Below are 23,551 nucleotides of genomic sequence, written 5' to 3'. Positions count from 1 at the left end.
TGATATGAAGTACCAGCTACTTCCTTTGGCTTACCTTACAACTGTCAAACGTACTCACCGCGGAGGTTCAGTTTCCTTATAAAAACCAAGGCGTACACAAGGTTGACGCAGCATATGACATTGTAGCGTGTCACTACCTTGACCCTCAGAATAGGAAATGATCTTCCAAACTTCCTAATAGAATACCATAAAAATTGTATGGTATTATATGCCTGCCTAGCATACGCCAACGAGATATCTCACTCTCGAGATAATTAAAAACTACTCGTCTCATAATGTCAAAACCTCGACATTATCTCGACAAAACTCTATAAAAATGTGTGTTTCGATTATGGATCTACGCGAGAAAAAATGTTTATCATGCTAGGCTCAATAGAGATGAAGAGACAAACCATCAAACATCGAGAAAACATGTAGAGTGAGATATCTTGTTGGCGTATGCTAGACAGGCTGGGCTCTATTCCTAACATTGCCTTCTTAACCTTATGCTTCGATCACAGGCTGTCTCGCTTTAGCTCTCTCAAGTGCGAGTATCTAGTCTGAGATCGAAAGGACATCCGTAGTATGAAATTTGGCCCCAGGTCTCGTGTTGAAGCTAGTGCTACTGATGATTACTAAAACTATTATTCTTCTTTAGAAGATATTATCTAGCTGATGAATATTCCGTCTTCCACTTCAATAAAGCTGTGTATCCTAGACACTGACCTCTATAATACACTGGACAGGCGATCGCTATCAATAAAATGTTCCTATTTGAAAGTCGCCATATTGGCGCTGATTGCCTATGTGAAAGCGGTAGTGAGTGTACTTGGAACTACTATTTTGCAAATGGCGGTTGTAATTTTTTATGTAATTAGTTCGCAGTACGCTCACCGCGGCGCTTCAAATCGGCACAAAAAATTGCTGTCATTTTGTACGGCATACCCTGTCCAGTGTATTATAGAGGCCAGTGATCCCAGAGTCCAGACATATAAGAATCAATTAATAATATACGGCTTTTTTTTTTTGAAGCGGCATAATGACCGATAACTTTGACTAACTAACCACTTTGGTCGGATAAATTGGTAAAGATGGTATTGCGCTAATAAACTTTTATGGAGCTATGACGTTTAACATAAATTTGATCTGCGCCATCCAGCTGCCCATAAATTCATTAAACAGTACGCGTTCTAACTTCTGTTGGTTAAAACTTGTCTTTTGACGTTTGTCTGACGCAAAATATGAAGATACTCTTTTGCTGTTTAAGCCCGGCCGCATATTATCCGAAACTGATCAGAAAAATTCGGACGCCCGCCGGAACGCACTCTGTTCATGCATTTTGTTGTAGACCCCGCACTATCAGAATTTCTTACTGTCAAAATGTATGAGCGGGGCGGGGCGTCCGAATTTTTCGGCCGGGCTAATAGGAAACAAACTGAATCGAACAAGGGAAGAAGCTACAACATTATACAGGTTGTAACAAAACAAAGTGATAATACTTTGGGCCCTAAGGGTATGTGTCCCCTGTATAGTGAATTCTATACAGGGGACATATTATTATAGCCTAAAGTTTAGGGTATAAGTCCCCTGTATAGAATTTACAGTGGAGAAGCAGAGCTGAAATAATACTTTTTTAACTTTTGTGTAGATAAAATTTATATCTCTGGGGTCTGGTCTGGGTCGCTTGTCCATTGAAATCTCATTATTCAAGTATAACGCAAACAAACCATAGCAAGCAACTTTGCTAGTTGCTTGCTATGGTTTGTTTGTGTTGTACTTGAATTACTCGGAAGCTTCCCAAAAAGAGCGCATCAACTCCCAAACTTTGGATACGTCGAGTTCTTGTAACCGAGAGACTGGTTTTGACGGCGCGACTAAAATTAGTTAACACTTTTTGTTTTATTGCCCCAAAGAATATTGCAGACTCGCTAAATTTCGTTGCAGATATGTTTTTATGTGGTTAAATATTCACAAACAGCTTTCAAGGTTATCATCGCATCGGTGATTAGATGCCTATGTTTAGTTGTCTGATAGACAGGAATATAATACTATAAATCTATCTACAGACGTAAATATGAATTTTCAATTTTGTTAGTCTCTGAAACTCAAAAATGGCTGAACTGATTTGGCTAATTTTAGCATTGAAATATTCGTTAATGTCCAGGAAAGATTTGGAGGAACGCGATACGAAGTTCACCGGGTGATCTAGACTAAGTCTAGAGCCGGGGTCACCAATTAGTTTTGCTCGGGGTCCATTTTAAGAAATGAAATGACCTTCGCGGTCCACACATTTTATAAAAAAAATATTTAATAAACCAAGGTAATTACGGAAATTACAAAGGTACCTATTTATTTGCATATCAATGAGAAAAGTGTCAATTTTTGTAGAAAATAATAATTATCTCTCGGATGTTTGGAGTAAAATTGGCGCAAGCTATTGAAATTAAATCCTGGAGAAGTTCATCCCTAAGTTGAGACCGAAATTAATTTTGAACGAAGTTCATCTTCGAACATGCTTGGTCCGCACATAATGGGTCGGCGCCCGGCGGTCCGGATGCGGACCGCGGTCCGCCATTCGGTGAGTCTAGGCTCTAGTTAAGCTATACTTTCGGTTCCTTGTCAATAGCTGCAAGTAAATTTAGTATTTAAATAATTATCAGGAAAACGTAGCTCATACTTCAGAAAACTACTCGATCTCCCTATATTTGTGAGATGGAAAGCGTCAGGGGATTGACATGAATTTTCGCCATTTATCCTAGAGTCATGGGATGAAAATGAAAATATTATGGCCATAAGCCGTGTCGATTTGGCATCGATTACCCGATTGCTGAAATAGGTGTACATTGTAGTAGCTGAGACAACAAGGTCGTTTTGAACATTATATTGTAGTTTGGCGTTGATTTAATCTTTATAATAATTAGGAAAATTGCCTCGGATGTTTTCCTGCGAACAATTCCAACAATTTTGATGATTTTCTGATGAACTATCTGCGTTTGATGATGTAATGATGGGATGTATTAGGCTTGAATAACATTGATATTATCTTGTCTATGTTCGTGTTTAAACTTGCGCCCCTTCTGAATTCCAAAATCTCTTTTGATGTGATAAGAAGCTCTTACGTGTAACGTGTGAATATGGATTGGAGGCTGGGTTTTTTAGAATTTCGTCATACCGATGTAGGGAGCGTTCAAGTGTTACGTAACGCAAAAGATTGTATAGCCCTTCCCCCCCTTTCCTAAGACTTATCCTTAAAAAAATCTGTCCCGGCTACTTTTAGACGTTACTAATTTTATATTTGACCATTTTGTCTAATGACCAAATTGTTGCAAATACTTACAGAAAAGTGGTGCTATAGCATAAACTGTAAAGCTTAGAACACCACCCCCTCCCCCCTCATTCGCGTTCGCGTAATACTTGAACGCGCCGTGTTTGTACACACTACACACACTAAGCAGTAAGCAGTACTTCCTAAACACAGCTTCCTAGAACATTGCTATTGTGGATTTAGCTGCTATCCTCGCTATCAAAACGTTCCCGTTAGACGGATGGTAAATCGGTTTTGACAGGAAATGAGAATTTCCTAATGCGTCATTGTTGTAGATGTATTGTTTAGAATTTAGATGTAGAATAAATCAGATGTAAAATTTTTCCTTTTGTGCTATGAGTCATAATTAAGTTATAACCCTCTAATTTCGGAATGTCCAAGTATTGGTTGGTTTAGAGCTGAAGAAGCAAAATAATTGACGAATTTTATGTGCTCAAACCGCTAGAATAAGGTTTGGCTAAGGTTCAACTTATGGCTATGGCTATGGTATAGTCCAAGAATAGTGGAAATCGGTGTTACACTGGACACTTTCACATGTACATAGTATTTGCATAACATATTGCGCGAAACTTGAGTTAACATAAAACAACCGGCGATTATTTCTCAATGTTGACGATTTGGAAATCTTAAAGTATCTTTGGGAGTTGCAACGTAGAACTCTACAAATCTGCCAAACTTCTCTGTGAAGTATTTCTCTCTATTTCGTTGAAGACTATGTCATGGAATTGTATCAACGAAGAACTCTACAAATCTGCCAAACTTCTCTGTGAAGTATTTCTCTCTCTATTTCATTGAAGACTATGTCATGGAATTGTATCAACGAAGAACTCTACAAATCTGCCAAACTTCTCTGCGAAGTATTTCTCTCTCTATTTCGTTGAAGACTATGTCATGGAATCGTATCAACGAAGAACTCTACAATTCTGCCAAACTTCTCTGAAGTATTTCTCTCTCTATTTCATTGAAGACTATGTCATGGAATTGTATCAACGAAGAACTCTACAAATCTGCCAAACTTCTCTGCGAAGTATTTCTCTCTCTATTTCGTTGAAGACTATGTCATGGAATCGTATCAACAAGGAACTCTACAAATCTGCCAAACTTCTCTGTGAAGTATTTGTCTCTCTATTTTGTTAAAGAGTATGTCATGGAATTGTATCCTATGGGCTTCAACAATACTTCCTAATTGGGAAAAACAAAAAAAAACTTATTAGCAGTACTCCTAAGGTTCTTTAGGATTCAAGTTTCACATCATATCCCCATTATTAACCAACGATTCTGCCCTTTGCAGCTATGTATTGATTTATACTCGTAGTAGAAAACTACGCAGTAACTCTAGTGTTTACTGCAGACACTTTGTTACTAATACTCGGTTTCTAAAGTTTTCTAAAAGGAATTTTAAGGGGGCGACTAACCCTAAACTGTCGATTTTATAATTCATTTTATACTTGAAAATAAGCTCCGAATTGTTTCATTTTCTAAAATTAGATACTACATTATATTTCCGAGAATTCGATCTGAGCAAAAACACGATATCTTAAAATTTTCTCGATAGAAAAAACTCCCTCGTAGTCGCCCTCTTCATATTAATTATTTAATAACGCTTTTGATTGGCTAACACCAAAATGTTAACCAATCAACAACGCTGAATAGATAAGTCTGTCAAAAATCTCTGAAAGTGGGCATAAGTAAAAGGTATTTTCTGATATAATCTGCTTTAATGATTATGTTTAGCAGAAATTAATTAGTTAAATGATAATGCAACATTAAAATGCTTTCCTTGTTCAGTCTGTTTAATACCAAACAACAAAATAATATCCTAATAAAATGTCAAAGCAACGTCGGTTTGACATTCTAATTCCTAATCTCTAAAACACGTGTTCTAATTGGTCAAAACTCGAAAGAGCAGTGGTGTGACTTTTGTCTCATGTACATATTTTGATAATATTATTTTGCTGTTCCGTTACTTGTACTTTGGTTCCGTACGAGATCGAACTGTAAACGATGATGTATTTATGCCGGATTATAATAGCAAAATCTGGGTAGGTACTGTCATAGAGTAATAAATGGTCTCTGGTACTGTTAATATTTACAAAGTTAGAAACAAGACGTGTGTTTTCCTTTTGTCCAGTCGGATCGATCGACCTTAGCCGAAGGACGGTTGACGGAAGGGCGTGATTTGCATTGGAACCGCTGCCGCGCTGTTGCAACCTGTCACTTGGTATTCTGCTTCGGTGCTTTCGTGCAATAATTATGTGTGACGTCTAGACGTCATACAATACGCGTTACATATAAAATGTATGATACACTTGATGACGCGGACGCCCGTAACTTTGTTACGCCAAAATTCGTCCCGGGAACCGCACGTTTTCCGGGATAAAAAGGATCCTATGGCCTTTTGACGCGCTGAACGCTTTGGAGCTAAGGTTGAATTTGTTATTTTCAGTTTTAATAATTCGCTTCGATGCGCTTCGACTCTGCGCTAGTATAAATTGACCCTAAGGCCCGTATTTTTGGTCAGTACTTAAGATGCGACCCGGTCTCAATTTTGACAGCCAACCAATCAAAGAGCCTGAACCGTGTCTTGAGACCGAGATGCATCTTGAGTACTGACCAAAAATACGGGCCTTAGTGGCTCTATGATTATTTCAATTATCATTAACTAAGTGACATTTTCCCTTAGAAAAAAATGGCGAGATTATTCTCGCCATTTTTTACTCCCTTTATACTCGTATCATCGTGATAATTAAAATCTCGACCACTTATTATTTCTCTACCTTAGTTATGTGTTCATTTATGCATGACGACGGCAACAATTTAATCTGCTAACTCAAGCAAGAACTGCATAATAAGCCTGTATTATAAAACTTTTGAGATGTGGTATCGTTATTATGAGTAGCTACTGCTCCATTTAGAGTTTAAAGCTTTTATAGCTTCTTTCTGATTTTTACTAATGAAAGACTCGTACACACCCTAAAGTATTATTACTTTGTTCTGTTACACCCTGTATAGTTTATAAGTACATGTTTACGTTTGTAGTTTGCCTTTCTAATCTCTTCTCTTTCACTTTTTGGATGATATTTGGTGTTGATATACTCTGAGGTCGGGGAAAGGAAGTAGGACGATTTCCATCGCGAGGAGATGAGCTCCTGCGCTAGCGTATATCTTCGCCACGGACGGGTACCTATCCTATGTGATTATATTCTTAACGCTTTTTTAAATGTACCTTTATTTACGTTTAAATCACTGGATTCAGTCCGTCGCCCATGGACACTCGCAACATCAGAAGAGCTGCTGCGGGGCAGCGTTGCCGGCTCTCTTCATGAAGCTTTGCAGGTTGTATGGTCTGGAAATACTACTGGCTAAATAACTACAGTTCATTCAAGAGTTTTACGACCAATAGACCTTCCGTATACAAGGGCCTATGCACATTAACATGGATTACCCGATGAACCCGTACGTACGAAAGCCTAGTCTAATAAAAATCTGTTGCGTACACAGAAATCACCAAATTATCTATGTTATTGATGTTCAGAATCGATTTCTTTTCCACCTATCGGTATTTGCTTTGAATTAGTAATGCAGCGGTGATGGTTGCTAGTCACGATACCATCAATTTATTGACATTTGGTACAACCTCTGTGGGTTCCGGTCGTTGTGTTAATTAGAATAGTTTCCGTGTACTTACACTAGCTTCTGAGACAACATTTGTTTAGTTTTACTTCTTAGGTCAAACATTATATTGCTTCCCGGTATCAGCGCAAACTTGCTACTCAGTACTCATATGATATTATCTAGATAGTTACTAGATCTAGCCTGTAACTCCGCTGCCCAGAGATTCGTTATTAACCACTTTGCCGCAATAAAAACTATCGTCCTTTCCCGGGCGTTAAAGAATCTCTATAACAAAATTTCCCTTCATATATTTCAGCGATTTCAGAGTAACCAGGCAGACAGACAAACTCTTGTGTTGTGTGTGCATTATGTTTTCTGTATGAAGTCATGACGAAGCTTGAGTTTTTGGAAGGTTCTGGTTAATTTCGTTGAAGTATCAAGTCTAACTTAGCTTGCCCTTCAGGCACCTCTGAGATTTATAAAGGGTTTTCGTGGTTTGTTGGAGGATTGTGTGGTTACCTTTTTTACCAAAAAACCAAAGACTTTGCCATGTGTTGTAGACTTTGACACGTACCTAAAAGTACAGAATTTAGGTGTACTTTAAGAAACTAAATATTTAAGAAATTTTAAATTAAATGTAGCAAAATGTTTAAATGTTTAAATTGGAACTCGGTTTGAACATCATATTATATTTCTGTATACTTAGTTTATTTTTATGTACAAGTAAACAAGATATTATTATAATATATTTTTATATCATCAATTGTAAATTGCAATCGCTCACGTCACCGCTAAACCGTCGTATATGTTATTACATATTATCGAGGCATCACGAATTTATTGTGATAATAATTATTTATACGACATGTTATGAATGTGATAACTCCTTGATAACGCAAAGGTGATGTCACTAAACTGCATATATAAATATTCTGCAAAAACGTTAATGTTTTACTTTTAAAGACATATTACATACTTTCGCTATCTATACTCCACTCGGGCTAACTTGTCGCTAGCGGTCATCGACTCCCTGTCAAAAACTTGTCATTTTCCATATAAACCACGATTGACAATGAAGTGTCAGATGTTTTCAATCGTGGTTTTATATGGAAAATGACAAGTTTTTGACAGGGAGTCAATGACCGCTAGCGACAAGTTAGCCCGAGTGGAGATTATATAATAATATTGTATGTATAAAACTCAAAGGTGACTGACTGACATGGTGATCTATCAACACACAGCCCAAACCACTGGATGGATCGGGCTGAAAATTTGGATGCAGGTAGATGTTATGACGAAGGCATCCGCTAAGAAAGGATTTTGATAAATTCCAACCCCAAGGGGTTAAAAAAGGGGATGAAAGTTTGTATATAATAATACTTCTTAACGCGAGCGAAGCGGGCAAAAGCTCGTCGTATACTAAGTATATTACATGCGCAGAAGTGAAAGGAAACATTTTCAATGACTCGGAGTAATTTAATAATTAATTACTTAACTTTAATTTTATTTAGATTATGACGTCAACTTTACACATTTTCTGTGAAAATCTTCATTGACTTAAAGTTGAGTAATCATTAAAGGCCACACCATTTTCATTAAGACATATAGTTTTTGGGTAAGCTTTCTAGAGGTGGAGAGCTTGCAGGTTCAAGGTGGAATTTAATAACTTTTCAACTGCAAGTGCTCCAACCATGTTTAAATGTTTCCATCAAACGCTAAACATAGCTCAAAGCTTAATATGTAGCGAACATAAAGTTAATATACCTAGCGGAATAGAGAAACAAAGGCCTGAGCAAGAGAGATGTCACTATCAGTAACACTACGTGGTAAAAAGAGACGTGTGATACATGACAGCGCACTCTTTTTTTGACGTCCAGTCGGCACGTGCCGCACGTTGACAATTTAATCTCATAGAATTCATGTTCAATCATGCTTGTGTAAGTGTATACGTACACATATTTTTTCACACAGATGAAAACCAATTTCGGTTTCGTTTGACAGCTCGAGATTGTTGCTCTATTCCGCTAGGTATATTAACTTTATGGTAGCGAAATAAACTCGTCGAAGTTAAATTACTTGGCTAATTACTTTGACGGCGCGTGGAAACATTTTCTAAGTCTTCGCACAGGTCTTTGTATGCAAATGACATTAATTAACTAGCTCTAAGCTTGTAGCATTTAATGTGATTCTTGTGATATTAATAGTATACCAAATATTATATTGATGCTAATTTTATGTACATATTCTAGGTTAAAGTAAACCCCAAAATCACATCAAATGCAGACAACATATTTGGGTCAAAAAAGAAGATGAATGCTTTATGAAAATAGTTAGATAGAAAATAAAAAATACCATGCTATTTATATTAAACTTTGAAATGATATGACAAACAATAGTAATATTACTGCAATGTTTTAACGCTAGAGGCAGCACCAGCACAGACAGTAATTTCTTTTTTATTTACTGTCTAGTGTCTATGCTGGTGGTGGCGGTGGTGGTGTTCAACGTTTCTCTATAAACATGCGTGGATTTTGGTAGGATTGTTTATTGTATGTTCTAGTAGCGACTTTTGCTAAGACCTCTGTATAATATTCCCTATAGGAAAGCGACCCTACTTTCATATCTAGTACATTATTAGGAAACTAATAAGTTGTCTTTTGGTGTAGACGTTCCGCCCTTGGCGCCAACACCCTCGGTTGTGGCGGCAAGCCAGACTGGCATTGCATGACTCGGCGCAAGGGAATACCCAATATGAAATATCCCTTTATGTAATATCAATGAAAAATCCGTCTTTGTTTGTTGATTTTTATCAACAAACAAAGACGGATTTTTCATAGTAGCGGTAGCTGTATCAAAATATACGTGCACAATCTTCTGATTACTAAGAGTCCCATTTGGGATAAAATGGTGCATGATCAGCAGATATAAGGATCAACAGAACAGCTAATGGTTTGTAAATGTTTTCAAAGCTTGTCGTAGGTTTCATTGAAAGATAAATGTATAGGCGCAGTGTTTTAGGCATATTTTAAACGTAACAAAGAGAAATTTTATAGCGCTTATCAGCGTTCAACGTTTAGTCATACTTATCGTACAACGATAAAATTCTTAAAACCCCAAAGATAAAGATGATTCAATACGTTTGGTTCCTACTTGATGACAACCATCGGTTCGGCAACTAAACCGGAGAGAAGGTCAGGCGTACGAAACACTTAGAACCGAAGTCAGAAACTCAAAAGAACTGGCGAAAGAAACTAACAAGAACTGCTATAAGGAATTCTTAGAACCGGCGCGCGGCTCGGCGTAAGAAACTCGCAGACACTGATAGAAATCTATTCGCTGATGTTTTTCTAAATATATACGGAATACGTTATTCGCGATTCGATTCGGAATTAATATTGATGATGAATATAACGGCTTTATACGAAACCGTATCCTTGTTCATGAATTGAACAAAGATCTTAGGTTTTAGTGTAGGAATTGTTTTTACATCAAGTCCTAAGGGTGCGTTTCCACTGACGCGGAGCGGAGCTCAGCGGTGCCCGAATTGACCAATCGTACTATTCCAACGGAATGACAGCGAAGATTTCGAGCATGGTGATTGGTCAATTCGGCACTGCTAAGCTCCGCTCCGCGTCAGTGGAAACGCGGCCCTATACGGATGTTTGAATTGGACATTCATTTAAGATTAGAATTAGTTTTTATCCGACTGTGGCAAATGTTATGTGGGTTTCGTCTTTGAGCAGAATATTCTTTTACGTAGGTCGGACTCACATGGTTAAAAGGATTTTAGTTAAGGGCCTTGTCCCAGCAGTAATACAACATAGGCTAACTAAAAAAAGTACTTAGATTCGACTTGGTCGTGAGATTGTTACGGATACTTCGCATTCGGATTCGTATTTTTTTAAGAAATGGTTTAAGACTCATGCATGATGATTTTACTGTGGAAAACAGTACGAGTATGTAAAGGTATTTTATTAGTAGGTTCTATTTCCCCTAGTTAGACATATTAGTTTTATTGTGCCCTCATTGTCAATTTTACGTCTGTTGTTTCTTATTTCGAAGAACATTATCGTCACTGTTTGCTTCACCTAGTTTTGTGTTATCGGTTTACTAATGGTACTTGGCTTTTGAAGTGTTACAACTTACAATGTGATGCGTAATGGACATATTGCTCAACAGCTTCTCAAGTTAAAATTTCTTCATTGAGTATGCGTCGTTGTTATACGTTTGGCTACACAAGAATAAAAATTTTGACAGATTTCAGACACATACGGCATACCTTATAACATGCCTTTATACTCGGCGAAACATGGCGGTAGCGGTCATTGACTCCCTGTCAAAAACTTGTCATTTTCTATACATATCCGCGATTGACAACATCAGACACTTCATTGTCAATCGCGGTTTATATAGAAAATGACAAGTTTCTGACAGGGAGACCATGACCGCTATCGCCATGTTTCGCAGAGTACAGTCAGAGTAGACAGAATGATAGAGTATGCCGACTTAGAACTGATGCTGAAATTTTTAAATTTGACGTATTATGACGAAAATCGTCGCTAGGGTTGTTAACTTGTTACCTACGAATTTAAAACTATGACATCTTCGCTGGACGTGTTCCTCTTTGGTCGTATTGTTGTTTGTGTTTTGGCACATGCGATTAAAATTGTCAGAATCCAATTTTGAAATCTTTATTTTTAATATTTAAAAATAAATTATATCAGCCAGCGCGAGGCACATTCCATTTATAATCCTAGTGAAACCCGACGAATTTGACAGATATTGAAACCTGTCCGTTTCTTAGCAGTCGAACTACTGGTTGTTATGTCTATTGTGGTACAGTATAGAATATAGATCATGGTTAGTTCGCAACTCCGTGGCGCCAAAATTCGTTTATCGCACGGAAAGTAGGTAGTACATTTTCCGAGGATAAGGATTAGTATCCTATGTCTTTTCCTGGGACTCAAAGTATCACCATACCAAATTTCAGTAAAATCGCTTCAGTGGAAGAGGTAACTGACAGACAGACTTTTGCATTTATAATATTAGTATAGATGTCTTTCCTTTCGTAGAAAAAACCATAGCTATGGTTTTGTACTATGTGGAGCCTGGAGGTACAGAATATTAATTACAAGTTACAAAAATAAACAGAAAATGTAAAAATGAACATAATGTAATGATATTGACGTAGTTCATTTTGTTCTTTGTCCTCTGACACCGTGTATGGTTGTGATAAAAGATAAAATCAAATCGTCGGATACAGTCTGACCCTGCGGTCATTACTCACGTCTACACTCAATGTCAACAAAACACGATAACACATTGATTCATCTTGACTCTATCTCTTTCGCTCATCCGGCTTTGCATAATATGCTCCTTCTCATTTTAATGAGTAAGTTCTCTTATTTAAAGACACCACTTCCTTTTATGAACTCCGTTGCGCTACAGTCAAATTATCGCGTCGGTACCGTTCATTTTTCGGGTTTAAAAGTATTTTATGTCCTTCCCCGGGTACTTGTAATATTATCTATTCTGTGCCCCGGGACTCAAAGTATCTCCACGCCGAATTTCGGCAAAACTTGTACAGCGGTTTGGGCGTGAAAGACAACAGACATACACACTGTCGCATTTATAATATTAGTACGGATAGCTTCCAAGGAGTGATGATCACTCATATTGAAATATGTAGTATGGCTAAGACAGTCCCTTGTGGTACACACACGTCCGAACTCCGAAAGATCAAAATGACTGCTCGTAGAACTGACTGATAACACTTTATTGTTTATTTTTTGCAATAATACAACATATTACATTGTAAATGCAATATCGCTTTAGGTATTTAACAGTTGTCATGCAGATAGTCGTTATTAAATTGTACTCTTTTTTGGGATGGGGATAAATATGTAAAACTCGTGTTCAGACACGTGACGTGATGAATACTTAATTCGTAAAACGGAGGAGTAACTTTGTATCTTGCAACAGCAATTTAACAGGCGTAAATTGTACAATATCTGCAATCACCTGTTTCTGTGATATCGCTAGTTTTATAAGGAAACCTACAAATGCTCCATCGAAGAAATAGATTCATAATAATATGCAGTTGACGGACCTACGTCATTTGGTCGAATTAACTATGTCAATTCGTGATCTGTCGGGCGTCGGCTGGGTTTGGCAAAACGCGACCAAAATACGTAGGCCCGCCATCTGCCTAATGCCTATGAATAAACTTCTCTGAAAGTACATAATCAAAATTAGTAAGGGTGGGTTACACGGTACACCAGAGACATAGTTATAGTTAAGTTTAAGGTTATATAAATAAGGTTATCGACAAATATGGCGTCCATTATGGACTTTTACTAGGAATTTGACAGTTCATTTGAAATGTTGTTATGGTTAAAGTTAAAGTTACTTATAGTTAAAGTAAGTTAGTGCAACCCACCCTAAATAGTAAGTAATGCTTATGTAGGTCCAAATGGCGATTTTCTGGCCAACCGTCGATATTTTATGCAGAGCTAAAATTAAATGTACATCTAAGGTCAAGGTTACCGCAGTTAAGCTACGGAATATCCGTTTCAATTTGGTCTAAATGTAAATAAAGCTCAGAATGGCGTTAATGCTACTAATTTAAATGTCACTTATAATTAACCGCGCTGCAATAATGAAATTCAGTGGCACTTTCATTTGGTCCTTTTAAGTCTTAATTACTCTTTGTTCACTTAGTTTAAAATATGTTTAAATTAAATATTGCTGATAAATGATAATATTTTGATTCTAATATAGTAGTTTGAGATAATAAAAATTGACATCTTCAAATTGTCCAAAAGTAATGTAGAATGTACATATTTACTCGTTTCATATCAGTGTTTTAGGCTTTGTTTCCGTTCTAAAAGACTATGTCTAACCTAAAACAAAAATGATTCATCAATTGATAGCATTAACATTGTTTTAGAATAACCTTTGTTGCTTAATTCTCTTTATACCTGGAATAATAATGTTTACCAGGAAATTATATGAACGTCGTAGGCTAGTTTTGTTTATGTTGTGTCCACCTAAATAGATAAGATAATATATTATCTGCTGTCTGGGCAAAACTGATTCGATCGAGAGTCCTAAGTACCGATAGTTTTTGAAAGAAAATGATAAAATTATTATCAGATATCATATTGCTATGAGAAGTCATTTAATTCAAGGTTCAGCGCTGGATAAACGTATGAAATAATTTAAAAAAAATGGTAAAAATACTCTGTAGTCAGGTCACAGAATAGATAATAGTACAAGTAGTCAGGTGTAGTTTTTTTAAAGAACCTTCAATATGTTGAAGGTCTCAAAGACGTATGTAATTAGGGAAAAAGCAGCTAATGAAATTAACATAATGCCGCGGCCGCACATATTGTGTCTATCGTACGAAGATTCGTGCTATGAGACGATGCCATTGGACGATACACGCAGATCGTCCAATGGTATCGTTTTAAGCACGAAGCACTACGCAGGTGGGGCCCGGGCATAAAAGGAGGTTTGCTTCTACTTTGGGAGCTGCTTGAGATTGTTGAATCAGTGGTAAAATTTTCTGTTGACCTAAGTTCGCCTAAACTTATTCTAATGATGGCGGATGGTATCACGCATCGAGTCTTGATTGTCCGCGCACGCGCGATACCGTTGTCGATCCTGGCGACACTAGAGATGCACTGGTGGGAATGTGTGGTAGGCAAAAGCCCGATTAAAAAAACTCGAGAGGTGCCAAGGGACACCCAGATGGAACGAAGTTGCTTTCTACGAGTGAGAGAGAGAGAGTCGTTACAATTTTTTGTCTTAATTTTTTTCGTCTAGCCCCCTTTCGCAACGCGCGATAAGGAACTTCGTTCCAAGAATGTCTGCGCGCTCGCATTTTAAAAATGGCGACTTATGACTTCTTTATTTTCAGGCGGTGATAGAGCAGCTATGTCCGGAGTACGCGAACGGGCCGGTCTGCTGCGACTCCTCCCAGACGGACGTTCTCAAGTCCAACATCCAGATAGCACTGAACATCCTCGACAGATGTCCGTCTTGTTCGGACAACTTCAAGCGCCATATATGCGCTATGACGTGCGCGCCCAACCATAGCGAATACCTGAAGGTGGTGAAAACTGAGCCGTATAATAATGGTAAGTTATTCTTTTTTCTGAGTCTGCTGTATCTTTGTGGGTCCTAACTCCTAAGGCAAGAAAAGAAACTCGACAGCGGTCTTGAGATCTCCCTGAGAATACATAATATATTAAAGGTTTAATAATTTGAGTGTAATATTAATACATTTGGGTGTATTTAAAAAAGTTATTTAATGCTTTAATAATATTTTTTCTTGTGTATTTCAGAAACCAACAGAATATTGGCGATTGACTACCACCTCAGCGCCGCGTACATGGAAGGCACATTTACCTCGTGTGCTAATGTAAGTTAAGTTTTTTTATTTATCTTACTACAATATAAAAAACTAAACTATTTGTAAGCAGTTTCGATTCTTACGTGTTTATCCCTGTATGTTCAGCTTTGGCCCATTACAATATTATTATAACAAGTTTAAAAAAAATGTAGGAGTTAAAATGTTTGGCGAACCACCAAAATATTGCTAACGCTTAGATAAAGCAACGGGGTAGCAATATTAATATATTTTTGCGTTTAGATTAAAGGTTTGAAAGTTTGAAGGTTGAAAAACAAAATCTTCGCTACCGAACATGAGGAAATTTTTAAACATGCCTCTCAATCACTCGCTTTTTAATTTCAGGTCCAAATGCCGTCAACCGGTCAATCCGCCATGGACCTGATGTGCGGGCAGTGGGGCTCCGCGTCCTGCACGCCGCAGCGCTGGTTCGACTTCATGGGCGACGTCACCGTGCCACAAGTGCCGTTCCAGATCAACTACAAGAATGGCACGGAGGATGGACTGACGCCGGCAGACCCGAAAACTCGGCCGTGTAATGAGGGGATTGAGGTATGTTGATGTAAAGATATTCAGAAGAGATTTTATAGAAATACCACCTTGGAAGAAGTTGCTCTTATGCTAAGTACTCGCATACGGTTTTACTCGATAGTTTTACTCCAAATTAAGCAAAAACCACCGAGCCGGTTCAATGTTTCTTTCGAACTTACTCGACGTGAGCCGTTGAGCTTTACTCAAGCGTGTGGACGTGACTTCGAGTGGCGCGAATCGACTTTCTTCGCAGACATATTTTGGATCGAACGGTTCATTGAATACTGAACGGCGAGCTTACTCGATAGAGTAATGCAATGTGTGGACGAAAGCCCAAGCCGCGGGTTTTGCTCGACGTGATTGCTCGATCGAGTAAAACCATATGTGAGTACTTAGCATTAGGCTGCCTTCACATTAATTAGCAAGCGAGTAGTGCGGCAGCCGCGCAACTTCTATACTAAAACGAGCCGCGCGGCTGCCGCACTACTCGCGACTTAATGTGAAGGCAGCCTTAGGGTAGCTTGTGATGATTAACCGAGCTGAGCAGCACTGGACAGCGGACTGTGGAATTGGCAGCTGTTACAATAAATGCTAAGCTTTTATAGCCTACATAATGTATATCTAAAAATGAATGAAACATCTCTTTTCTACATTAACGATCTTTATCCGAGCTTTTAGGGCTCCCACACATAACTGAATTCGCATCGCAAATATCTGTGACAAAATACATACTCAAATTAATGACATTACGATGCGATACGAATTCGCAGTTTTCTGTGGGAGCCCTTACCCTGTATCCGAACTTATCCTGATGACTTCATCAAACAGGGTCAGCCAGGCTGCTCGTGCATGGACTGTGCGGCGTCGTGCCCCGCGCCCCCCGCGCCGCCTCCCCCGCACCGCCCCTTCAGCATCGCCGGCGCGGACGGCTACGCGGTCATCATGGCGATAGTCTTCGTCATATTCACCACGCTGTTCCTCAGCGGGGTGTACTGTTGTAACACGCCGGAGAATATTGTCGGTGAGTGGAGTATAGTCTGCGGGGTGATTGGAACTCTATCGTCTGTGGTCGCAATTTTGACGTTTCAGCTTTTTAAAATTTCATTAAAAAAGTAAGAAAGTCAAACACTGACTATAGTATTTTCAAAAGTCCAAAAGTCAAAATTGTGACCATATGCAATGAAGTTCATGTCTATCAAGGTTACCGGCCGCCTAGACGAGCAATTTTATTGTCAATATCACGCTTCAATTTTATTGAACTGCTTATTTGACAAGTAGATTGAAGGCGCGCGATGTTTAATATCAACTCTAGACGGTCAATAATATTACGCAATACGTGATATTGTTCAATATCATTGTAGGTATAGGCGCCCGCTAACATAAATGCGGGACAGCCCTTATAGTAGACAAGTGGCAAGCGTTTATCGTAAACGCTAACAAAATGTATGCGATTTGACATAAGTCATCGCTTCGCTAGCGAATACTAATGTCAAATCCCATACTTTTTGTGGCGTTGGCGTTGGCGTTTACGATTTAAATCTCTTGCCGCTTGTCTAGGCTCTCTTTTCATATTCTAACGTGTCGAGGCGTTGCGATGCATTTAAACGTGCCATTCCGAAATGAAGAAATCCTGAAAAAAAAAAAAACAACACATTACAATGATACACTTTTGAGACACTCTGTGGACACATCATACACTGCTACTCAGTCAAGCCTATATATTATGCATGATTCGGATTTGGAGAAACACCCGCTATAACATAGCAAACAACGTCATACATAGTTTGACATACATAATATGTATTTATTTTGCAGTGTTCTTTTCAAACACTATATATTCACCACAAAGACAAACACTACCTTTTACACTGTGTAATGTATGTAATAAGAATAACAAGCATGATGTAGTTATAAAACAACAAGCATGTAAACTTTTCTCTTTCATGTCAAAAGGTATATTATTTGGTGAAGGCTCCAAATATTATAATGGGTAGAAAAGTGCTTTCCGGGACTAAAATCATCTTTAGTTTACATGTATAAAATGAAGATGATTTGTGTCTACTTATTTAGAGACTAACACTTATTTCAAATTTTATTTGTATTCTGTTGAAACTGTGTACTCGATATTCATTTTGTTAATTTAATATTTATCTCTTTGTTAATTTTGTCTCCTAAATTTACCTCAAGTAAGAAAGAGACAAAACTCATCCGTTCAACGCACACGCATCAGAAGGCAAAATGTTATCCCTCGTACTAACAAAAATATTTACAAAGCGTATTTAGTATGCAAGGTTTGCTGTGTTTGTTTGGCATGTAACAATATGGCAGACTAAGGGGCTGTTTCACCACTTACTGTAAAGTGTCGAATAAGCTATCCACTACTTATCTGACATATACCCTATCTGTCAGATAAATTGTGGATAGCCTATCCGACATTTATTAGGAAGTGGTGAAACAGGCCCTAAGACTGAATCACCTTCAATAGTTATACGCTTCGTTAATATTTTTTTATTATTACGAGGGTAGATGTTTAGAGTTGATGATAATAATAATGATGATAAAGATGATGATGATGATAATAATGATGATGATATTAACGATGATGAATATCGAGTACACACGGTGCGGGTGACTAATGAGCGGTGCGGGACAGACGGGTGGGCGCGGGCGGGCGAGCGACGTGGCGGCGGGCCGGAGACCAGCCCCCTGCACAGCCACCGCAGCAGTACGTATCCGCCATTTGCATTGCACGCACGAAGTACGGTGACCATGAGGGATATAGTCCCGGACACTTGCACGTTGTTGATTTTTCCTTAAATCTTAAATTGAAAAGATTTTTTGTAACAATAAATTGCAAAACAGTAGTAAAATAAAATTCAACTCAAATTAATAAATATAATTTTTTAATATTGAATGTCTTGCTATATTAATAAAAATAACATAATATTTTGCTTAATGAAAATGATTTAATCGAAGTTTATATTAAATATGTCTCAATTAGACTATCAACTTTACTATTATATTCTACATGATGTCTTGAGATTGGCCATATAGCAATTTAATAATCATAAAAGTGGTATTTCCATCTTGAAATGCTGTTACTAACACACGGCATGTATGGTATGTATAATAACAACAGTTGTCGCTAGTCATTATAAAGTGAATGTTTGTGTGCTTCCGTCCAGCTTTTTGTATGAACATGACAGCTAGTACCTTTTTTGTAATTTGTGGACAGAGATAAATAAATGTGTAAATATAATTTTGTTTTATGATATAGAAAGAAAATTTTTAAATATCAGAACAGAAAAGTTGCTTGAAAATAACATTATGTTAACAAGACAAGAAAATACTTTTCTATTACTTCCATAGATCCCAGATCACAAAGAAAAGCTTTTTGCATCTCTGTTCTCTATTCTTCCATCTTCAATTATCACCACAGCTACTATACGCACTCATGTATTTGCATGCATTGGGAAATTAACAGCATGTCATGTGGTAGTATTTTTATATTATGTCCCACATGTTTTATGGCCACTATAACATTTTTTTTATTTAGGTGTTGTGTCGGAAGGCAATCAGGAGATGACAACCAACCCTACGTCTGTCGGATGGTCTGTGGACCAACCTGACGGGGCCACTGGGGCCACTTTCTTCGAGAGGTTGGGTGCGGAAACGGAAACTAAGTTGGAGGACTTCTTCCAGTGGTGGGGATGTTTGATGGCGTCGCGACCCTGGATCGTACTGTTTGTTGGTAAGTTTTTGTTTCGTTTTTAGTTCGTCGTTACAGTAATGTCGGTTAAAGATCGAGGATGTTTAAAATAGATATTTCTTTGTATATTTGAAAAAGATGGTATGATATTGTTGTTGCATTACAATGAATTTGAATGGCGTCAGTGGGCCTTATTGTTTTCCTTATTATAAGTAAACAGTTTTTATAACTTACTACACAAACGAGCGAAATTTCAAAATGTGTGTTGTAAATTCGGTGACGTAGGAGTTTTTCCCAAGTTCGCTACACCAATGTTACGCCAACTTAAGACTCAAGCATGTACGCAACAAATTTTAAAATGGCCCGTGTTTCACACAGCACAATCCTGCCCTTTTTTTGCAGTATACGTCTTAACATTCATACATCGATTGTACTGCAGCAAATCGTGCAGTACAATCGACTTGTGAATGGTTTTATAATATACATTGTATGCTTGCAAAAAACGTGCAGGAAACGTGCAGGATTGTGCCGTGTGAACCTAACCTAAGTACTAATAATATCTTCGCACGCTTGGGCCTTGTAGCTCGTGGAGCTGATATTATATCTACCGACACAGCAGTAGCAACGTCCATTAAATAGTCTCATTTTGAAAGTCTAAGGGCCTGTTTCAGCACTTTCTGATAAAGTGCCTAATAGGCTATTCACAACTTTTTTGACAGATTCTCCATACTTGATCTGTCAAGTTAATTGGTGGATAGCCTTATCAGGAAGTGGTGAAACAGGCCCTAAGCCTGTTTCACCACTTTCTGATAAAGTGCCGGATAGGCTATCCACAACTTTTTTGACAGATTCTCCATACTTCATCTCTCAAGTTAATTGTTGGTTAGCTTATTCGGCACTTATCAGGAAGTGGTGACTGGTGAAACAGGCCCTAAGAATCAAGTATGTGTAAGAAATAACATCTTTAAGCGTCTCCCAGACAGACGCGGCCTGCGGTGGCGGTGGCGGTCAGTTGGATGACCTGAGAGTTCTAGGAACGACACAGACACACGCGGCCACGCGGCCATGTCATCCAGCCATGTCATCCAACTGACCGCCACCGCCACTGCCACCGCAGGCCGCGTCTGTCTGGGAGACGCTTTACACGCTTTTAGCCAAGCCTCATCTACTGAATATACAGCAGTAGCGACACCTATAAAAAAAGTTGAATTTTCATGTCTAACAAGGTATTTTTTTAATCTAACGATCCTTTCATCCCAGGTCTATGCGCGATCGTGGGCCTCGGTTTCGGAATCCGCCACATGCAAGTCACCACCAACCCGGTGGAGCTCTGGGCTTCCCCCACCTCCCGCTCGCGGTACGAGCGCAACTACTTCGATTCCCACTTCGAGCCTTTCTACCGCACCGAGATGATCATCATCACGTCTAAGGGTCTCCCCAAGATCGAGTATACGGACGATGATGGGAAGCAGATGCTGTTCGGCCCGGTGTACAACTCGACTTTCATGCTGGATGTGTTGAATCTGCAGAATAAAATTATGGGTATGTATAACACGTAGACAACAGAACTTGTTGCTATAATATATTTAGTTCTTCAGTTTAAAGAGCTTAACAATCCTGCATCGCGCTATCGAAGTAGGCCTGACCGAGCATGCTATCTCGCAAAGTCGGAATCTTCATTTCTGGCCGCCACTCACATCGTTAAAAGACCATTAAATTTAAAAAAAAATGTTATTAGCAACCATAAAGTTAATATACCTAGCGGAATAGAGCAACAATCTCGAGCTGTCAAACGAAACCGAAATTGGTTTCATCTATGTGTAAAAATATGTGTACGTATACACTTACATAAGCATGATTGAACATGATTTCTATGAGATTAAATTATCAACGTGCGGCACGTGCCGACTGGACCTCAAAAAAAGAGTGCTGCTGTCATATATCACACGTCTCTTTTTACCACGCAGTGTTACTGATAGTGACATCTCTCTTGTTCAGGCCTTTGTTTCTCTATTCCGCTAGGTATATTAACTTTATGTTGGTAACTTACTACTTAGTTCTAAAGCCTAAAGACTAGGAAATGAAATGACAAAGTTTGTTTATTGGCAAGTCCCACTTTGTATTCCCATTTTAAAATACATATTTATATTGGAACCGATATCGAAGCTGTGTAATTGTGATATTTGCTAGAATCGATCTTTTGACTGTTGACGATTAATTAATTCAGAATACATTTCTTTAATGTATAAAACATATCTCCAGCGCTCGGCAACAACTCGCGCATAGAAGACATCTGCTTCGCGCCGCTAACTTCGCCGTTCCGTGGGCCGGTCACCGCCGGCGACTGCGCCATACAGTCCCTGTGGGGGTGGTACGGCAATGACCCTGATGAAGTCTTAGACAGCCTTGAAGATAATGAGTACCTGAGGAGGATACTGGAGTGTACCAAGTGAGTGACATAATTAGACATCGGATGCATTTGCTTATTTGCATATGCAAATGCATATAATGGCACTTTTTAGGCGATAGTGCATATTTTGACAATTTTTCGTTGATAGTGCATATTTCGGTAGTTTTATGCCCTCGTAGTCTCCAAACTAGCTATCATGACACACACCGAGGCCACAAAACAGAGGTAGGATAAATCAAAACTCTTCAAATAAGTCGCTCCATCCCCATTAAAAGAATGCAATACACCCGATAGGTACAATATCTTTCTAGAAACAAAATTTTTCTTTGTAGTGGGCAACATTAGTAAAAAATTTGAATAAAGTAGTTACCGATTCCTTAAACTTCCATTGACATTAAGATTGGAATTCGAAAATGTTGGTAGAAAATTATTATTGGTGCTGTATAAAAAATTAAAAATCCTGGATTTGATTAAATTTAATAAAATTGACAAAAAACCGATCCTTAATAAAATTATACTTTATTCAACAGGAACCCGTATACGTGCCTCGCGCCGTGGGGCGGGCCCGTGCTGCCGGGAGTTGCGCTGGGCGGCTTCCTCGCGCCAGGCGAGCCCCTTGCATCCACATCGCGCTTCCATGAGGCCAACGCGCTTATACTCACTTTCATCGTCAACAACCACTATGATAAGGACAAGGTAAGCAGAAAAGTACAAGCATATACGTGCGTTATGTACCATCGAGGAAGTTGAATTCTATGCAATTGACAGACCAACGTTATTTGGTCGAATATGTCAATTCATTGTTAATTGTGATCTGTCAGCTGGGTTTGACGTAACGCAACCATACTACTTAGGTCCCCGATTTGCATAGGAATCAACTTCCCTGATAGTACATAATTTATATATGAACATTGGGCAAACATAGCCAGCAAAGCAAGTACACGTACGCATTCACACGCACGCACACGTGACAAACTACGGTAGCTAATAGCCTATAATTTAACCTCACCTCTTGTAAGTGTTAAAAAACTTACAAACTCAACATAGACGAGAGATGAGTGTGTAACCTATTATACGCTCGTAGTTTGTACACTAACAATACACTATGGACCTAATTTAAATATTTATATGTATTGTGAACTATTGTGGCGCCTACGAGTAAGCTAACAGTGTCTAATTTACCGCATCTTTTTCAGTTGAAACCCGCCCTCGAATGGGAGGAAGAATACATCAAATTCATGACGAACTACACCGCCAACGAGATGCCACCGTATATGGACATCGCGTACACATCTGAGAGGTCCATTGAGGATGAACTAGAGAAGACGTCTAAGTCGGACGTGTATACTATACTTGTGTCATACTTTATTATGTTCGCGTACGTCGCGATATCACTCGGCCGCTACACGACATGTTCGAGACTGCTTATTGACAGTAAAGTCACTCTTGGATTAGGAGGTGAGCTCGTTTGCCCGCATAATAGTAGTCATAAGTACTTTAATAGTCACATGTAGTAGATAGAGAGATTAAAAATGTTAAATTTGACAAGAGATAACACATTGAACGAAT

At 38.5% G+C, this 23,551-nt stretch overlaps 1 protein-coding gene across 5 annotated transcripts in view; it reads left to right on the top strand.

Moving 5' to 3' along the window:
* Positions 1-23,551, top strand: part of LOC121735478 (NPC intracellular cholesterol transporter 1) — a 57,525-nt gene that overhangs the window by 18,851 nt on the left and 15,123 nt on the right. For 4 of the 5 annotated variants that reach the window (XM_042126313.1, XM_042126315.1, XM_042126314.1 and 1 more), the window contains exons 3-12: positions 14,841-15,060; positions 15,268-15,344; positions 15,678-15,884; positions 16,692-16,884; positions 18,517-18,588; positions 19,420-19,614; positions 20,833-21,114; positions 21,835-22,021; positions 22,513-22,678; positions 23,179-23,440. In XM_042126313.1, coding sequence (XP_041982247.1) covers positions 14,841-15,060; positions 15,268-15,344; positions 15,678-15,884; positions 16,692-16,884; positions 18,517-18,588; positions 19,420-19,614; positions 20,833-21,114; positions 21,835-22,021; positions 22,513-22,678; positions 23,179-23,440 — 1,861 coding nt within the window. The remainder of the gene's footprint in view (positions 1-14,840; positions 15,061-15,267; positions 15,345-15,677; positions 15,885-16,691; positions 16,885-18,516; positions 18,589-19,419; positions 19,615-20,832; positions 21,115-21,834; positions 22,022-22,512; positions 22,679-23,178; positions 23,441-23,551) is intronic. The other variant, XM_042126316.1, reaches the window with a different exon arrangement.

The sequence above is a fragment of the Aricia agestis genome, chromosome 17, assembly GCF_905147365.1.
Source record: "Aricia agestis chromosome 17, ilAriAges1.1, whole genome shotgun sequence".
Classification (NCBI taxonomy): Eukaryota; Metazoa; Arthropoda; class Insecta; order Lepidoptera; family Lycaenidae; genus Aricia; species Aricia agestis.
Note: the sequence above shows the minus strand (reverse complement) of the source record. Positions and strands in the feature narration are given on the sequence as shown.